This window comes from Chroicocephalus ridibundus, chromosome 6, assembly GCF_963924245.1.
Source record: "Chroicocephalus ridibundus chromosome 6, bChrRid1.1, whole genome shotgun sequence".
In the NCBI taxonomy this organism is placed as follows: domain Eukaryota; kingdom Metazoa; phylum Chordata; class Aves; order Charadriiformes; family Laridae; genus Chroicocephalus; species Chroicocephalus ridibundus.
The window spans coordinates 71256893-71273101 of record NC_086289.1 but is presented as its reverse complement, the minus strand read 5'-3'; the positions used below and the strand labels follow the sequence as shown (position 1 = coordinate 71273101).

General features: G+C 46.2%; 2 protein-coding genes across 3 annotated transcripts; both read left to right on the top strand.

Annotated features, from left to right (window-relative positions):
* Positions 1–3297: 3297 nt before the first annotated feature.
* EIF5A2 (eukaryotic translation initiation factor 5A2) lies at positions 3298–12140 on the top strand. 2 transcript variants are annotated; one of them, XM_063338591.1, is made up of 5 exons: positions 3298–3551; positions 3819–4008; positions 5371–5475; positions 7049–7180; positions 7897–12140. In XM_063338591.1, exons 1-5 carry the CDS (start codon positions 3361–3363, stop codon positions 7954–7956), a joined length of 678 nt encoding a protein of 225 aa, XP_063194661.1. In that variant the 5' UTR covers positions 3298–3360; the 3' UTR covers positions 7957–12140. The 2 variants fall into 2 exon arrangements, with proteins under 2 accessions (XP_063194661.1, XP_063194662.1); XM_063338592.1 differs by lacking the exon at positions 3298–3551 and adding an exon at positions 3573–3591.
* Positions 12141–12276: 136 nt separating this feature from the next.
* Positions 12277–14394, top strand: RPL22L1 (ribosomal protein L22 like 1). Its single transcript, XM_063338593.1, has 4 exons — positions 12277–12341; positions 12687–12779; positions 13232–13353; positions 14142–14394. The coding sequence occupies exons 1-4, from the start codon at positions 12333–12335 to the stop codon at positions 14284–14286; spliced, it is 369 nt and encodes a 122-aa protein (XP_063194663.1). The 5' UTR covers positions 12277–12332; the 3' UTR covers positions 14287–14394.
* The last annotated feature ends 1815 nt before the right edge of the window (positions 14395–16209 follow it).

Below are 16209 nucleotides of genomic sequence, written 5' to 3'. Positions count from 1 at the left end.
TCCTGTGGAGGTGGGGTCACCAGTGCCCAGCCTCTCTTGTGTCCCCCTGCTCGAGGCTGTGCGCAGAAGCCAGTGTGAACCCTCACCCCCAGGTGAGGACACGTTGGTGGGATCCCAGGTGAGAGTTCAGCAGTTGAAATGGAGACGTTTGCTCAAGTTGGAATAGGGTTGTTTACGCCGCTTTGCTCGTGACCCGTTATTTCTAACCTTGTGACCTGAACCAAGTCTTGCTGAATGAGCCTCCCTCTACTTTCCCATGGCACCCACCCAGCGTTGAGGGGAGCAAGGCTGGGTAAACTGCTCAGCGTTGCTCTGCGACTGGCCCCCTCTCAGCTAGCCTGCAGGGCTTTCCTATGGCAACCTCTTCTATCCTCCGGGCACCCCTGGACGTCCCAGGACATGGCTGCTCTCCTTGATATTCCCCAGAGAGATTTCTCCCTGGAGATGCACCAGGCAAGTAGCTGGAGGGAGGAAGCAGCGTAAACTCGGCTGCACCCACGGCTCATGTTGGTGTAAACACCACCTCCTGCGTTCTGGTGGGTTTGCTGGAAACAAGGTGGGACACTTACCCCAACGCTGGCTGAAATGCATACTGCCAAAGCAAGGCTTTAATAAGGTGTTCTAGGGTGTCAGACATTTCTCCAGAACATAACTGAGAACAGATACAACTCGCTCACTTTAAACCTTCCAAAAGTTTCCTAACTCCAATCATTTCTGCAAAGCAATTCATATAAAGACTACGGTAGCAGAACAAAAGCTTGGTAACATACCGAGGCTGCTCGAAAGAAAAGATGCATGTGTGATCCAGCTGTGCAGCACTCTACACACACACGCACAAAAGGAAATACATTTAAACACGAAAGGCCGTGTTATTTACGATTACGCTTTGAAATAAAATTGCTATTGTTGTATAGAAAAGTGGGATAATCGCATTAGTACTATCAAGAAACACATTTTAGAAAATAAACGTTGATCCAGACAAAGGAACGATGCCTGCAAGCAATGACTGATGGAGCTGATTTCCATTTTTTTTATTGAATCTCTGATAAAGGCTGCCTTGGAATATTTGTTTTGTGTCTCCAAAATAAATATGATCTACAGCTGCACTTCAGCAAAAAGACTTGGTTTAGTACAAAAGACGGAATCATAGAATTGTTTAGGTTGGAAAAGACTTTTAAGATCATCAAGTCAAATGATTAATTTAGCACTACCAAGTCCATCACTAAACCATGTCCCCAAGTGCCACATCTATCTATCTTTTAAATACCTCCAGGGATGGTGACTCAACCGCTTCCCTGGGCAGCCTGCTCCAATGTTTGATAACCCTTTTGGTCAATAAATTTTTCCTAATAATGAATCTAAACCTACCCTGGTGCAACTTGAGGACATTTCCTCTCATCCTATCATTTGTTACTTGGGAGAAGAGACTGACACCTCTCGAGTCGTCCAAAATTAATCTGTTCATTGAGGAAAATCAACCAAATTTATAATCTGATACTCGAGAAATTACCATTAGTGCTCAGGCCCAGGCTGCCCTGATTTGGGCTCAGAACAGTTGGTAGTTCTCTCACAGTTATTTTATTAAAAGAAAAAAAGCATGTGCAACTAGTCATACATTTTTGGGTAAACAAACACACACTGCACATGTAAAAACACTTAACAGAATGCCCCAGACTCTGTTTATCAGCTGACACAGAAGAAAAATGGGTAGGTCCCCAGGGTAAAGCGTATCATCTCTAGAGCGGGCTGGGTGAGGCAACATCCGCTGAAAACCCCAGTAACAGAAGAGAGTCACCGTCTCGACCTGCTGGAGCATCATAAAAGGGCCCCACGTCAATGAAAGCCAAACCTATCTGCTTGGGTACATGCTGTACAATTTGTAGTGGGATCTATGTAACCAAGGGCAGGACCACAGGCAAACAGATCACACAGATTAACGTGAATTAAATAAAAGATCCCTTAGAAATAATTTTAAAATGTGACTTTACAACTGGCTCCTGTGGCCACCCCATTAGAACGGAGACAACAAACTCAGGATCTCAGGGCAGAAAACACAGGACGGCATGCTGCAGCCCACGGCGCTGATGGCAGAGGCCAGCTCCGACAACACTGCCGCACGTGCCTCTGAATTTCTATGTTACTCTGTTTATCCGGTGTTTAAAGCAAGTTATCCACATGGCACCAGGCTGGGCTGGGCCCCATCCACCAGCAGCTCCACAGAACTGGTGAATTCGGTCAAACAGCTAAAGGTGCTACAGCATCTGACTCGTAGAGTTCTAACAAAAATAAGCGTTTGGCCTTATTTCGCTCGGGATCCACCTGTCTGGCTTGGTGGCTGTGTTCATCTCCGTGCACCTCTCCTCAGACAGTGCAGGGTCTGGATATTAGGGGTTGTACCGTTAGCGTTGCTGGTAAGGGGTAGGTCATGGAGCCATCTGAGTCCCTCCATTAACAAACGCAAGCTTTCACCATGGTTTCTTGGGAATATCAGGCACTTTTGACTGATTACTGTGCACTGGCAAAATGCTCGTTTCTGATTTTTCTGAATGGGGAAACATTAAGCAGATAGAACGGCTTTGTGTTCACAGAATCACAGAATAGCTTCGTTTGGGACTTTTAACTGTCATCTAGCCCAACCCCCTGCAATGGGCAGGGACACCTTCAACTAGATCAGGCTGCTCGGAGTCCTGTCCAACCTGACCTTGAGTGTTTCCAGGGATGGGGCATCGACCACCTCTCTGGGCAACCTGGGCCAGGGTTTCACCAGCCTCATTGTGAAAAATTTCTTCCTTATGTCTAGTCTAAATCTCCCCTCTTTCAGTTTAAAGCAATTACCCCCCATCCTGTCTCAACAGGCCCTGATAAAAAGCCTGTCCCCATCTTTCCTGTAGGCCCCCTTTAGGGACTGGAAGGCCGCAGGAAGGCGCCCCCGGAGCCTTCTCTTCTCCAGGCTGAACCCCCCCAACTCTCTCAGCCTGTCCTCACAGCAGAGGGGCTCCAGCCCTCCCAGCATCTTCGTGGCCTCCTCTGGACCCGCTCCAACAGGTCCATGTCCTTCTTGTGTTGGGGGCCCCAGAGCTGGACGCAGCACTGCAGGTGAGGTCTCACCAGGAAGCCACATCCCGCATTCCCGCATCCCAGGAAGCCGCATCCCGCCTCAGCGCCAAGATGGCGGCCGGGGGGAGGGAGGGCGGGGCTGGTGCGGAGGCGGAGGCGCGCGGCGCCGCCTGGCGGCCGAGGGCGGCAACGGCGCCGGCGCCGCGCGACGGGCGCGCGGGCGCGCTGAGCCCAACCGCTCTCCGTAGGCGCCGGAGAGGATGGGGGGAGGCGGGGGCGAGCGCACGTGGTCAGCACGGGCCAATGACCGCGGGGCGGGCGGCGGAAGCCGGAGGGCGGGGCAGGGCGGGGCGGTGCGCGGTGCGCGCGCTCCCCGCCGCCCCTTCCCGCTGCAGTGGTCGGGCGCGTGTGCGCGGCGACGTGACCCGCCGTGACCCGGCCCCGCCCCGCCACCGGGACCCCCCCCACCGGCCTCCCCGCACCGCCCTCCCCAGGTAAGAGGGGCCGCGGCCCTGAGGGGACCGGGAAGTGGGGGTGAGGCGAGGCTGGCGGTGGGTGCCGCCACCGGGAGTGGGGCGGGGGGCGGGTGGGCTCGGCACATGGCGGCTCTCCGCCCGCCGGGCACGTGTGGCGGAGGGAAGCGGGCCGGGCCCCGCCATCGCGCTGTGGCCTCGCCGGGGGGAGGCGGTGGGGTCCCCCTCCCCTTATCCCGGGGCTCTCCGCCCCCGCGGCTCTGGGCCGACCCTCTCGCTTGCCTGCAGCCCCCCCGCCGCCGCCGCCGCCGCCATGGCCGACGAGCTCGACTTCACGACGGGCGATGCCGGCGCCTCCTCCACCTACCCCATGCAGTGCTCGGCGCTGCGGAAGAACGGCTTCGTGGTGCTCAAGGGCCGCCCCTGCAAGATCGTGGAGATGTCCACCTCCAAGACCGGCAAGCACGGCCACGCCAAGGTGAGCCGGCCCCGGGGCTACCGGCTGGCCCGGAGGGAGGGCTGCTTTCCCTTGGTAGCCTATTCTCCATCCTGCCCCTGCTTTTCCCGCAGCTCTGTCTCTTCTCCCGCTCCAGAGTTAGCTGGGGAATTGCCTGTAACGTAAAGGATTGAGGAAAGGGCGTTGGGTTGGGTTTTTTTAATCTTAACTCATTAAAAAGCTTTTAATAATGGTAAACCCCTCTTTCTGTAGTAGGGGCAGAGCACGTTCTGGAAGGGGGGTTGATGAAGTCGCCCGGGCGCGGTCGGGCCGTGGTGCCGCTGCCCCCCGAAGCAAGTCTGCGTCCGCCCGTGCTGGCGGAGTGTCACTATCGCAGCGCTCGGCGTCACAGAGGCGCTCTGTTACGTAAACCCGAGGAGCCCGGCGACAGCCGGTACCTCCCTGGGCCTGCTCTGCCCCGATTTTCCTGGCCTGCCTCACTGCTGCTTTCCTTTTCCCAACGCTGAGTGAGGAGCACCGTCCCCCTCCCCTGTCCCTGCAGGGACATTCTTGGGCTGCTGTCTTGGGCTTCCTGCTGCCGAAGCAGTTGGCGCATACAGCTGTCTAGAGCTCGGACCCAGGCTAGATTCCCCCGTCATGCATTCAGCAACGCTTTATGGTGGCTTTATTAGAGTTTAGAGGCAGATTTGTTACAAGCATGGATTAATTAGAGTTGTAAGTTTCCACAACCTTGCATGATACATGTAGGTGGGTAAAGTACTTAGGATTTGTCAAAGCTGGAGTATGCCAAGACCTTGCTAGTTTTTTCCTGTCTCATTCCCTTTACTTTTCTTATGGCTTGTTTTGTTAGACAGATCTAGTTTTCATAAATACTGAAACAGTTGTGAGAGTGAAGGGACCTGAGAAGAGCAGGCTATGAACAGGTAATCCAGGGGCTGGCTGCAGTGGGCAGCCGCTGCTAGAGCGTAAAGGGAGGTGGGAGCTGCTTTAATCTCTGTGCACAACCACCTCTTCTTTTCTTCCTAACCTTCACGTTATCACCGACACTGTTCTGTTTCTCAGAACAGCCAGAACTAGAAGTAAATGTTTTCTTAACCACTGCATACTCAGAGCTCTCACTTGCTGTTGTAAAACTACAGACGGCTGTGGAAGATAACAGTGGATGATTTTTCTCTTCTCACGTAGTGTTTCTACAGTGTGTTATGAAAGGGTGTGAGAGGCCTTCTCTCAGTGCTTGGGCCGCTCTCATACCACAAGGAAAGGCTTTAGGCGGAATCTGGTATTACACATGATCTCTTGGAAAGCTGTGTGGAACCACGAATACCGATAGCATCTTGCTTCTCTAGGACCAACAGTAACCGATGTTACTTTTTTCTCTTATAGGTCCATCTGGTTGGTATTGATATCTTCACTGGTAAAAAATACGAAGATATTTGCCCATCGACTCATAACATGGATGTTCCAAATATTAAGAGGAATGATTACCAGGTGAGTTAATAGTCACTGTGTCCTCCCACACATTAAGAGGCTTTATTTTCCTAATACCACACGTAAACTCTCTTCCTCCCAAAACCTGCCTCCCAATTAATAAAGTAATGTTGTCAGAATTAATGGAACTTGCCTGTCTAGGCATGACATTGCTGAACTCATAGCATTTACCGAATTGTTAAAATGGTCAGAGTTCACTGAGGGAGAGCTACTTACTGTACTAACAACCTCATGTTGTAGTAACAATCTTTAGAAATGACAGGTAATAGACATGATTCAGAACCACGTTTTTTTCTAGCTCATGTTGTAAGGTCATTTATTCTTTGTGATATTGCCATGCTTTAGAATTTGGAGAGAGGTTATCCGTGCTGCAAGTTATTATTAGGTAAAGGATAATCAAGGTCTCAATTCAAGTAAACTTGAAGCTAAGCATATATTGTAATTTTTAATTTCACCCTTACATAGGGTAGATGAATCAACTAGACAGTCTTAAGCTGCATCTGATGCCACTTCTAACTTGCTACAGTGCTTTCTGCTCCTTGTGTGGAAGCTGGCTTTAGTTGATCTTGGTAATTTTGGTGCTCCTGAGCTCTGCTCCGAAATATTCGGATGACGGGAACTTGGCAATATCTTATAACTTCTGTGACGCCTTTTAAAAGCAGCACAATCCAGGTTCTCATTTGTAATGTGTTGGCTATCTTCCCATTGCCTTAGGAGTAGTTCTGGTCAGGAACTGATGCATCCACGTCAGTTGGAAAGCTGCAGTTGCTGGACAAAGCCAAAGTTCAGAGTGTTAACAACTCTTCAAGACAACTGATGCTGTTTAAATAAAGCGTGACTGGCCTGTCTTAGGGCACAGACTTTCCAGGAGATTCTTAATGTTATCTTGGTGATCTTTCTCTCATGTTCTTGGGTCCTCATTGCCACTGAAATTCTTGCCGTTTATCAGACTTGTTCGGGCTGCTTGTTGGGTTTACTGTTAACGTGTTCCAGGTGTCCTAACCTGCTCTGTCAAGATAGCTGTTCGCCTTAGCTCAGGCCTTTGGTTAGGCTGAAAACAGCATTATAAAAGTGGTCCAGAGCTTGGTGGATATTCCCTCATTTATTTATCAGCCTTTAATGTAAGTGATAGTATCTCACTGTACAAATGAAGATACAGAAGTTCAGTCGTTGTATACTTTATACACTGTGTTCGGTGAGCACCATTCCAGTCATTGTTTCTAATTCACAGATGTAAAAAGCTGAACCAGTGACCTGGAAGGAATACATCTTCCAACTCACAACGATGGGTTTTGCAGTGCCCCTCATACTGGGAAGTAACCAGCAGGGTTCTGGTGATTCTTGATAGCTTAGAATCTTGACAGATTCTTCATAGCAACTGGCTTTTGCTACAGTTGCTTCTAACTCTCAGTCCTCTCAACTGTTGTTAAAAGTGAACGTAAATTAGGTTCTTAACTGTTAGAAACACAGTACTAAAGAATTAACGTAGCAGGTAGAGTTCACTGTGCCTTCAGCTGATGCCTACTAGTGACCTCTGATGTTAGATTTCCTAAAAGTGAACTTCTCTTCACAGCTGATAGGTATTCAGGATGGGTATCTCTCCCTGCTGACAGAAAGTGGTGAAGTTCGCGAGGATCTAAAGTTGCCAGAAGGGGATCTTGGCAAAGAAATAGAAGGAAAATTCAATGCCAATGAAGATGTGCAGGTAAGCATAGAGGGCAGATGAGAAGAGTTACGGTTAATGCCACTTGATCATACAATGAAGAAATCTTATTCTGATATTGACCGTTTGTGTCTCTCTGTGAAGAGCAGGTTAGAAGCACGGGAACTGGTCCTTTGAGATGTAGGACTTTTGTCCTGGAGCACTCAATAGGACACTGAAGCCTGGCTCGGTTGACAGTGAGGTGATACGGGTGTCTCTCAAATGCCTAGATCAATCATAGAATCGTAGAATGATTCAGGTTGGAAGGGACCTTAAATATCATCTAGTTCCAACCCCCCAAATCCTAACAGTGCTGTCTGCACAGTGCGGATTGGAGCCGTGGAGGCTTCCTTAATCGGGACCAAGTGTAGAGCTTTGTGATGTAGCCTGAGTAGTCTAGTTTGTTATCTTAGCAAACCTGTCTGCAAGTCTCTACTGGGCTACACCAATTGCCAGTTCAGCTCCATCGCAGGCGCTTGTTTGTCTTCCTCTGCAAACCTCAGGCTGCCAGCCAGGCCAATATGGCAAAGAGCAGACAACAGAAGAGCAAGTCGGTGGGAAGGGCAGATATTGCGGAAATTCTTCCAATGACCGACCAGCTTCAGCTTCCTTTTTTCTTATCAAGAGGGATGGGATAGATATTAAAATGTGAAAGTCTTAACTTTTGGAGCGTTTCCTCTGGCCTGGGTTGGAGCTCACCTATCTGTCTTTTCTTCCAGATATCCGTCATAAGTGCAATGAATGAAGAATGTGCTGTAGCCATAAAGCCTTGCAAATAAAGAGGATCACCAGGCTCGGGCAGCTGCTCAGGTCTGGACAAACCACAGATCTATAAATTTGGTTCCTATTGTCACCAAAGCTCTGGCCTTCACAAGCAACCTCATTTCTTTTTTGAATTGTTAAAAAGCCGTGCTGGATTCTGGATTAGTGTTGCAGGCTAACTGGCAGTTTTCAAAATCACTGAGATTTTAATTCCTTAATTGTAACTATTTTAACATTCCTGTGGGTTTCAGCTATGGATCTAAGAAACCAATCAGGTGTTACTAGTGGATATATTTTTATTTGCTTGAGCAAAACAGTGTTTGTCTGTATGAACAGACAAAATACAGTATTCAGGGGCTTTTAGATAAGCTGGTAGGTATCTAGGATTATAAAGTGACCTAGAGCACAAATAGTATTTTTCTTGACATGTTTAGGTAGAACTGACAATAAAAGTAGCATTTTTTTTTTTTTTTAAAGCTTAAGTATTTTGTGGATTGGGACTCTTGCAGAACTGTAGGTGCCAATCGCAACTTTTAGACCAAGAAACTCAAGTGATCAAAAATGCCAGCTGGCTTGACCAAGCCCCAGTGGCCATGTGCAACTTAACTGTATTACCTCTGTATTCTTCTTTGCCAACTTGTTGGCTTATCGTAACGATAAAATGGTGTCAAAGCCTACCTGTGGTTTAGGCAGGCAGTTGGAATATTGGGTAGATAAGACATAGATAGGTCAAGGGGACACAAAGGTGAAGAATGGATGTTAAAGCTATAGACTTTCACTCGAGGCCTTTGTCAGACTTGAAAAATAAAATAGAAAAATGCAGTTCAATTGCTTTCCTTTATTGTATTTATCTTAAACTATAAAAGGCTGACAAACTCCATGGGAATCTGTTGCAGTGCTTCCAGCTTTAGGTTTTAATCTTCAGGTTCAGACCATATTTTTGTAGCACAGGGACCACACGTTTTTCAAGAAGTGGGACAAACTGTAGCATTGAGCCTAAACTAAATGCATGTGATTCTTTTTAAAAGAAATGGAACTATTGTATTTTCAAAATATAGACTTGACAGACAATACTGAACAACCATGGCTTAACTATAAAAGTAAATAAATTGCTATGTAGTTATGAAAGCTAGCTCCTCTCCAAGGGAGTTCTGAGTCATTGAAACATGCATGCATGCCTCTAACTATTTAGTAGCTTAACAGGCAAACACAAGGCTTCACAGAACTAGACATGGAAGGATAACTAGCCTACGCCTGTTTAAGGTGTTCAACTTGAATTCTAAGACTTGGTGACTCTTCATGAGTGGGAAACTTCCTTAGCCCGGAGCTCAGACCTGTCTTCACAGTTGCTAAATTGTTTCATGAACTTGCCTTAAGCTTCAGTGGCTGTTGGCTGATGGAGGACAACTTGTAAACATGTGGCATGCTGCCCTGGACAGCACGCACGAGTCACACTCTATTGGCAGGGAGAGTCGGACTTCATGCTGCTGTTTAAGCTGGAAACATTTTAAGCATTAATAGTATGTACTCTCTAATCCCCCAAAGGGCTCACGGCAACTGTCCTGAACTGCCCTTGTATATACTGTGGCAGGGCTTAGCAAATCTTGGAGGTCTAATGTAGATGGCAAACCCACGCATTTTCCATAGACTTCTCCTGACAGGGAAAGCAGTACAGTGAAGGTAAGACAGCAATAAATATACTCTGGTAATAAAGCACAGTTACCTGGGACACCTGGCAGAAGCAGGATACTGCCACATGCTCTTGCCGAGCACAATACACATTGCAGGTGAACTCTGTAAATAGCACCTTGACTGAAATGGCAAAACCGCTTTTAGAAAAAGCTGTAGATGCAAGAGGTGGAAGTGCATTCAGAACAGTTTTGAAGTGCATGCTTAATAGTTCAAGCTAGTCTCTGCTATGCTCCTTTCTGCCTCTCCATCGAACTGGTACCCGAAAGACAGGCTTTGTTGGCTTTGGAGGTGGCTGTGAAACCATTGATGATGGTCGTGACAGCAAGCTGAGCTGTGTGATGTCAGATGGGAAGTCATAGGTTGCTATGTCAAACTAATGCAAGTTCTAATACTATCACTGCATTATGAATACTTCTAATGTGCTTGAAGACTACAAGGCCTGGATTTGTCCTTGTTCTGGTAGTGCTTTAGTCTACTTTCAGGTGCCTGTCTGTCCTCTAAAACCATGTTGGAAGGCAGGTATTTGATGCCACTGGCCCACAATCTAAGCATTTACTTAGACTGTAAGCTCTCCAGCGCGAGGGCTGGGTTTTGTCCCGTTCCTACAAGCAGGCTCCTGGTCTGACTGGAGGTTTCAGGTACTACAGCAATCTAAAGATAGAGGTTTTACGTCCTCCAGCTTGCTAGAAGAGTCCTCCTTGGGACATACGCATGTCCTTCTATTGCAACCTTCAGTTCTGCAAGATTTAAATGATTAAGTACTTCATTATAGGTTTGTTCTTATATACTTAGTTGTCTTTTGTGAAGCACTTCAAACACTATGGAAGTGCAGAGCATTGGCTCATCATGCATGAAGTTTCCCATAGGTAATACATAAGCATGAGTCTCAAGCGTAATATCTGAGTTTCAGTAAAGTTAAAAGTTGCTTCTAAATTAGAACATGTATTTGAGGCATTTTTTCCGAAGTAAGATGTTTCAGTTTACTGTCAGAATTGTTTGCAACAAACTTTGTTTGTGATCAATAGTCCATATAGATGCGTGTTTTAAGATCCCTAACCAAACGCTTTGGGAAATTCTCCTTTCATAGCTTTACTTTAAAACAAATCTTACCAATGTACTTGTTCTGTAGTACTATCTTAACACTTAATTTGTGTGAAACCGAGAACTATAAACTCTTAATACCCGATGGCGATTGCTAAGAGTAAAGGCTGTGAAAACTAGGAGGTGAAGAAAAGGATTTCCACTCCAAGTAATGCATTTTTTTATGGCTCCAATTCATTGAGTTTCTCTTACTACTTTACAGAATTTGAAAGACTGCAGTGTTTCCTGCCTCAAATGTTGGCAAATAATACTTTAAGATTTCAATAGATCCTTCTAATTTTTGCTTATAATGATGGTTTTTCAACTAGGCTCCTGCTAGTTGAGCCATGTTCTCAGGGCTGTTTTTTTTAAGAAGTTAGCTGAATTTCGTTGTTTTAACGTAACTGCTTTCAAGCCTCTCGCAGGTTTTTCTAATCCACAACGTACCCAGAAATGGTGCACAGTCTGTAGTTTCACAATACAGGTAATTTTACATAATCTGTAAAGAAGTCAAATTTGTTGACAGTTCAGACTCTTATGGTTACTGCAGGTCAGTCTCACAGAATTCAAAATTCAATAAATCCCACCTTTTTTGGTTGAGTAATTTAGAATGTAGTTTGTTACAGTAGAACTAAACTTCGGGGGGGGGAAAAAGGACCTTGTTAAGGATATTTCGAGTATCTCGCTTGCACACTGAGAATGTTAACGAAGGCATAGATCCTGGAGGCGTTGTGCTGGGAATGTGGTGGAGAGTTCAGCACGGTACGCTGAGAGCATCGGGAGTCTCTCCAGCGTCTGCAGCCTGGCCCTACAGTATTTGGCATCTGAGAGTAACTTGGTTTGTGAACTTAAAACGAAACGTTTGCTATGTATTGCTGTATCGCAGAAAACCTCTGTTGTCCTGTGCTGTTACCTTGTAAGCGTAACCGTTGTTCGGTGCGGCTTTCAAAATGCCGGGGGAAAGAGGAATGATGGCGATGACTCATTTTACTGATCATCGCGAAAACCAAACCCTGTAAATCATGTGAACCAGGCATGGTAGTCCTTGTGGCTCAAACCTGTATCTGTTTTGGAAGCTGTATTGTTCTCAACACCATGGAAACGTTTGGGGGGAAAAGATGTAAATGTGTGTTTTGCTCCATAACTAATAAAGATGTCGGTGCTGTGGGGATCTGGGTGCTGGCTAAGGTGATAGAGACCGCTGGAGAGTCTTTAATGCTTCGGTGAAGCTGTCGATTGCTCTGCACACGCCAGGGAGGACGGTCTGTTCTCCAGGCCTTGGGCCCCTCTGCTTCCCTGAGGAGAATTGCCTCACCGCCGGAGCGGCGCGGCCTGCCGCTCGTACGAGAGCGAGAGCTTGCGTTCCTGCCTAATAAAAATTAAAATCGGGAAATAAAGTTCAATAAAAGGTGACTCCTTCATGCTAAAAGCGTGTGCCGCCTGTTTGTTCCCCTGACCGACGCCTGGCCCGACACCGCCCCCCGCGCCTTCTCCCGCCATGCTGCTGGCCGTGCGGGGGCGCTGCCCCGCCCCGCGCGCTTGCGTGATGACGTCTGGCCGGGTATAAAAGCGTGGCGTGCCCATCCAACCGTCCTTTCTGCGGGAGCGGCGGGGCGGCAGCATGGCGCCGGTGAGGGCCGTCGGAGGACGACTGCGGGGCGGGGGTGCTTCCCGGGCTCGGTGAGGGCGGTGTGAGGGAGCTGGTGGCCTTCGCCCCGCCGGTGGCCAGCGGGCCTCTCCCTGAGCGGGCCTCGAGTGGGTGGCGGCCGGCCGGGGCCTGGGCCTGGGCCTGGGCCTGGGCGAGCTGGCTGCAGTGAGCCCCGCTCTCCAGGCGGTGTCGGCCTGGGCCGGCGCCCGCCGCTGCCGGGGCACCCTCTGCCTTCCTCCCCCCCCCCCTTCCCGCGTCCCTCTAATAAAAGGTTTTCGGTTGTGGGTTGTTAATGTTAAAGGGTTGGGTTTTTTCTGTGTGTTTTAGCAAAAGGACAGAAAATCTAAAAAGTCAACCTGGAAGTTTTGCCTTGACTTGACCCATCCTGTGGAAGATGGAATCTTTGATTCTGGGAATTTTGTAAGTCGTGGTTTTGCTCATACTTCCGGTGCATAGTATGTGTGTGTGTGTATGTGTGTGTATATATATATATGTATATATATACAGTCTTAGTACAGGAGGACAACTGAATTACAACTGAAAAGTTACCTTTTAAACTAGTAAAATCAACAGCTGTTCTTTAAATTATCAGCACTTTTCAAAAGTTTCTTGGGTTTAGATGTCTTTTATAGACGACATGGTTCATACCTATTCATGAGGAGAAGTATTTTAAATTGAATCCTATTTTAGCACAGGGGTGATTTTTTTTTTTTTTTTATTACACACTGTAAAATCTTACTGCATTGTAAATACTTGCTATCAGGACGTAAGTAAACAGTGATTTTTAATATTGCTCTGTGGCTAGGGTCCCTTCCCTAGTTCATACCTAGGGTGCCATTCCCTAGTGTTCTATTTCTTTAATGTTGAAACAGGAACAGTTCCTAAAGGAGAAGGTTAAGGTCAATGGAAAAACTGGGAACTTGGGCAACACCGTTCACATTGAACGTCTGAAGAACAAGATCACAGTGACATCCGAGAAGCAATTTTCTAAAAGGTTGGCATAGATTTCCTTTTGTTGTTTTTGTGATAGTGGGTTTTGAACAGTGCTATATTGAACATGATGCGCTTCTGTTACCTACAGAGGAGGTGTTAGCCCCAACCTTCGTAGCACTTATAAGCGTTACTGAAAGACCTAATTCAATCGTATTTATAATAGTAGATATTTTAAAACCTGCTTTTTAAAACTTAAGACTTGATTGCAAATAACGCTCCTTCTAATATAAGCATAGTAATACAGAGATGCTTTATAAAGGTTGTTAGAAGCGTATCAAGGAAATACGGGCTTTGAAATGTCATAATGTGTTCATGTCACAGGTGGCTGGTTTATCACTTAATTGGTTGTCTTAAAATGTATGTGTACGCAATACGTGTTGTTGCAAAAGAACAGTTTAAGTCAAATGGAGCCTTAAAGTGCTTTGTATGTTAGGGCATGCAACAGGTGAGTGCGCTGATGAGAGGTACAGTTCCTTCCCTGCATCCCCCCCTTCATTTGCTGGTACAGATGGACTGGTAACTGTTACGTTAGACCAAGGTTTTGAACCACTTCTCAATGCTTTTGAGTTATTGGTGTTGTGCTGTGCAGTCGAAAAGCATCAGATTATAAATTCTTATGTATCTGGAATGAAAATATACTTTTATTGTCTGTTATATATGATAGGTTTTTTTATGTCTGGATATAATTAATGTGGTGTTGCCCTGCTAGGGCCATGTCTTGGGTCGAGTGCTGACATCAGTAAGGGTTGTTAAATGAGAAAGTTCTGATGTAAGTTTACTCTTTTAAAGGTACCTAAAATACCTCACAAAGAAGTACCTCAAGAAGAATAATCTGCGTGACTGGCTTCGTGTCGTTGCGTCTGACAAGGAGACGTACGAACTACGCTACTTCCAAATCAGCCAGGATGAAGAAGGATCAGAGTCTGAGGAATAATTGAAGCTCAACTTTATACTCAATACAGTGTACAAAAGACTAGAACATCTATTTATAAGAACACTTAACTTATTGGTGAATAAAGATTTTGTACCCTGTTTGACAGAGCGTGGTTAGTTTTCTAGACTTTTTCTTAAATTCTACTTAAAAACCATCTCAGAGAATCATTTGATTTGCAGTTTTCCTTCCATTGCTGGAAATCAGAGCTGTTCCACGTGGCATCGGTGAAAGCCCAAGTAGAAAAGAACTCAGCCTTTCACCCCATACAAATGTAGGACGGTTACATCCGTGTTTAATCATATTGTTACAAATAATGCTAGAGCTTTTTGTGACTAAAAGCACCGTCCCCTTCTGACAGTTTATGTGGAGCTAATGATACAATATTTAATAACAGTGTACTTTTAATTATTTTAGTTTAAAAACAGGCTTATAAATCTTTAATTGGTTGTCGTATTCCTGTGTATAACCACAAGTTAAACTGGAATATGACAAGGAGTTGTCAGCCAGGTTTATATTGGATTGACGTGTAAGGAGGCAGAGACAAAGCTCATTACCAGCATTGAGCTAAAACACCTTAAAGGAAGCGGTGAGATGTGCTTTAATGTTGACAGTGACTGAATTCCATGAAATCCATACAGGTGCCTGTACTTTTATGATGGTGGATTTTATGGTTCATGTATTTGGCTTCTGGGATTATTTCTTTAATACAAGTATTTCTTCAGTGCAAGTGAAACACATTGAAACACAAATCACTCCAGGTCTTATAAATGTTCTTTTGCTCATGTAATATCGAGAAATTTGATTAGTTTTCACTATGAAAAAGTGGTACTTGCGAGCCTGCGGTTGCAGTACCTGTTGCACGCACGTGCATTTGAGTACCGTATTCTGTCAAGCTGGTTGTGTGCTCTGCATGTGATTAATTAGAACATTTGCTCACAGGTTCCAGTGAGATGGTGAGCTCTGGAATTAGTAATGCCGTATTTGTTTAATATCATAAAACGGAGATACATGTAGGCTCTGATGCTGAACTTTGTGCTTGAACACATCTGCTAGTTTAGGCTGAAGTGTGCCTACTAAATTGTTTAGTTTCCTGATGATTTTTTTTTTATTATTTCAGCATTGTTTTTGCTGGCAAACCTCTGAGACAGACTATTAGGAGAGTTGCCAAACACAAAGCAATGCATTACCAGTCGAGTGACGCCCACTTGCGCTACCTAAATCTAAATGACGAGCCCAGAAGGGGAGACGAACGTTGCCGGCAGCCTTGGGGTCCCATTTGTCGCTTTGCGGTTTGCCCGCGCAGCTGTTCCTGAAGTGGCCCAGGGAGATGGGAGGAAGCAGCAGTGGGAGAACAGCTACTCGTGTCGTCTCTGCCTTGTTGATTTGTTTCATTTTGCTCTTTCAGAGCCAGCAAAAGGAAGGAGCAGCGCAGGTAACCGGCTGCAAGGCTAGGGATTATTTCCTGGCTCATGTGTGCTGAGCTTCGTATGCTTCAGTGGAAATAAAACACCTGAAGTCCTGCCCCTGACCTGGGGCACTGGATAATGCCGGAGTGCTGCCTCGGAACTTCCTATTTCAGAAAAATCAGGCAGTTTTGAAGCAACGATTAAAGGTGGCTGGGTTCTTCTTTTTCTGGAAATCCAAAAGGTTGCTAGTGCTTTCTTGACGTAGTTACGGTATTGGTAGTTAATACTGTGTTGAACAAGCAACGTTGTTTTTCAAAGCTGCAAATAGAAAAACCTCTGGCCTGTTTTCTTCGCTGCACTCGGTGAAGCGAAAGGCATGACTATTTCAAAATACATCCCCACCTGTTTTTTCAGAGTTGGGCTTTTATGTGGCAACACATCCTTTACCCTAGACTGACACAACAGAGCTGTTCTGATTGAACGGAACAAGCACAAACACAATCAGAGCTAATAGGAT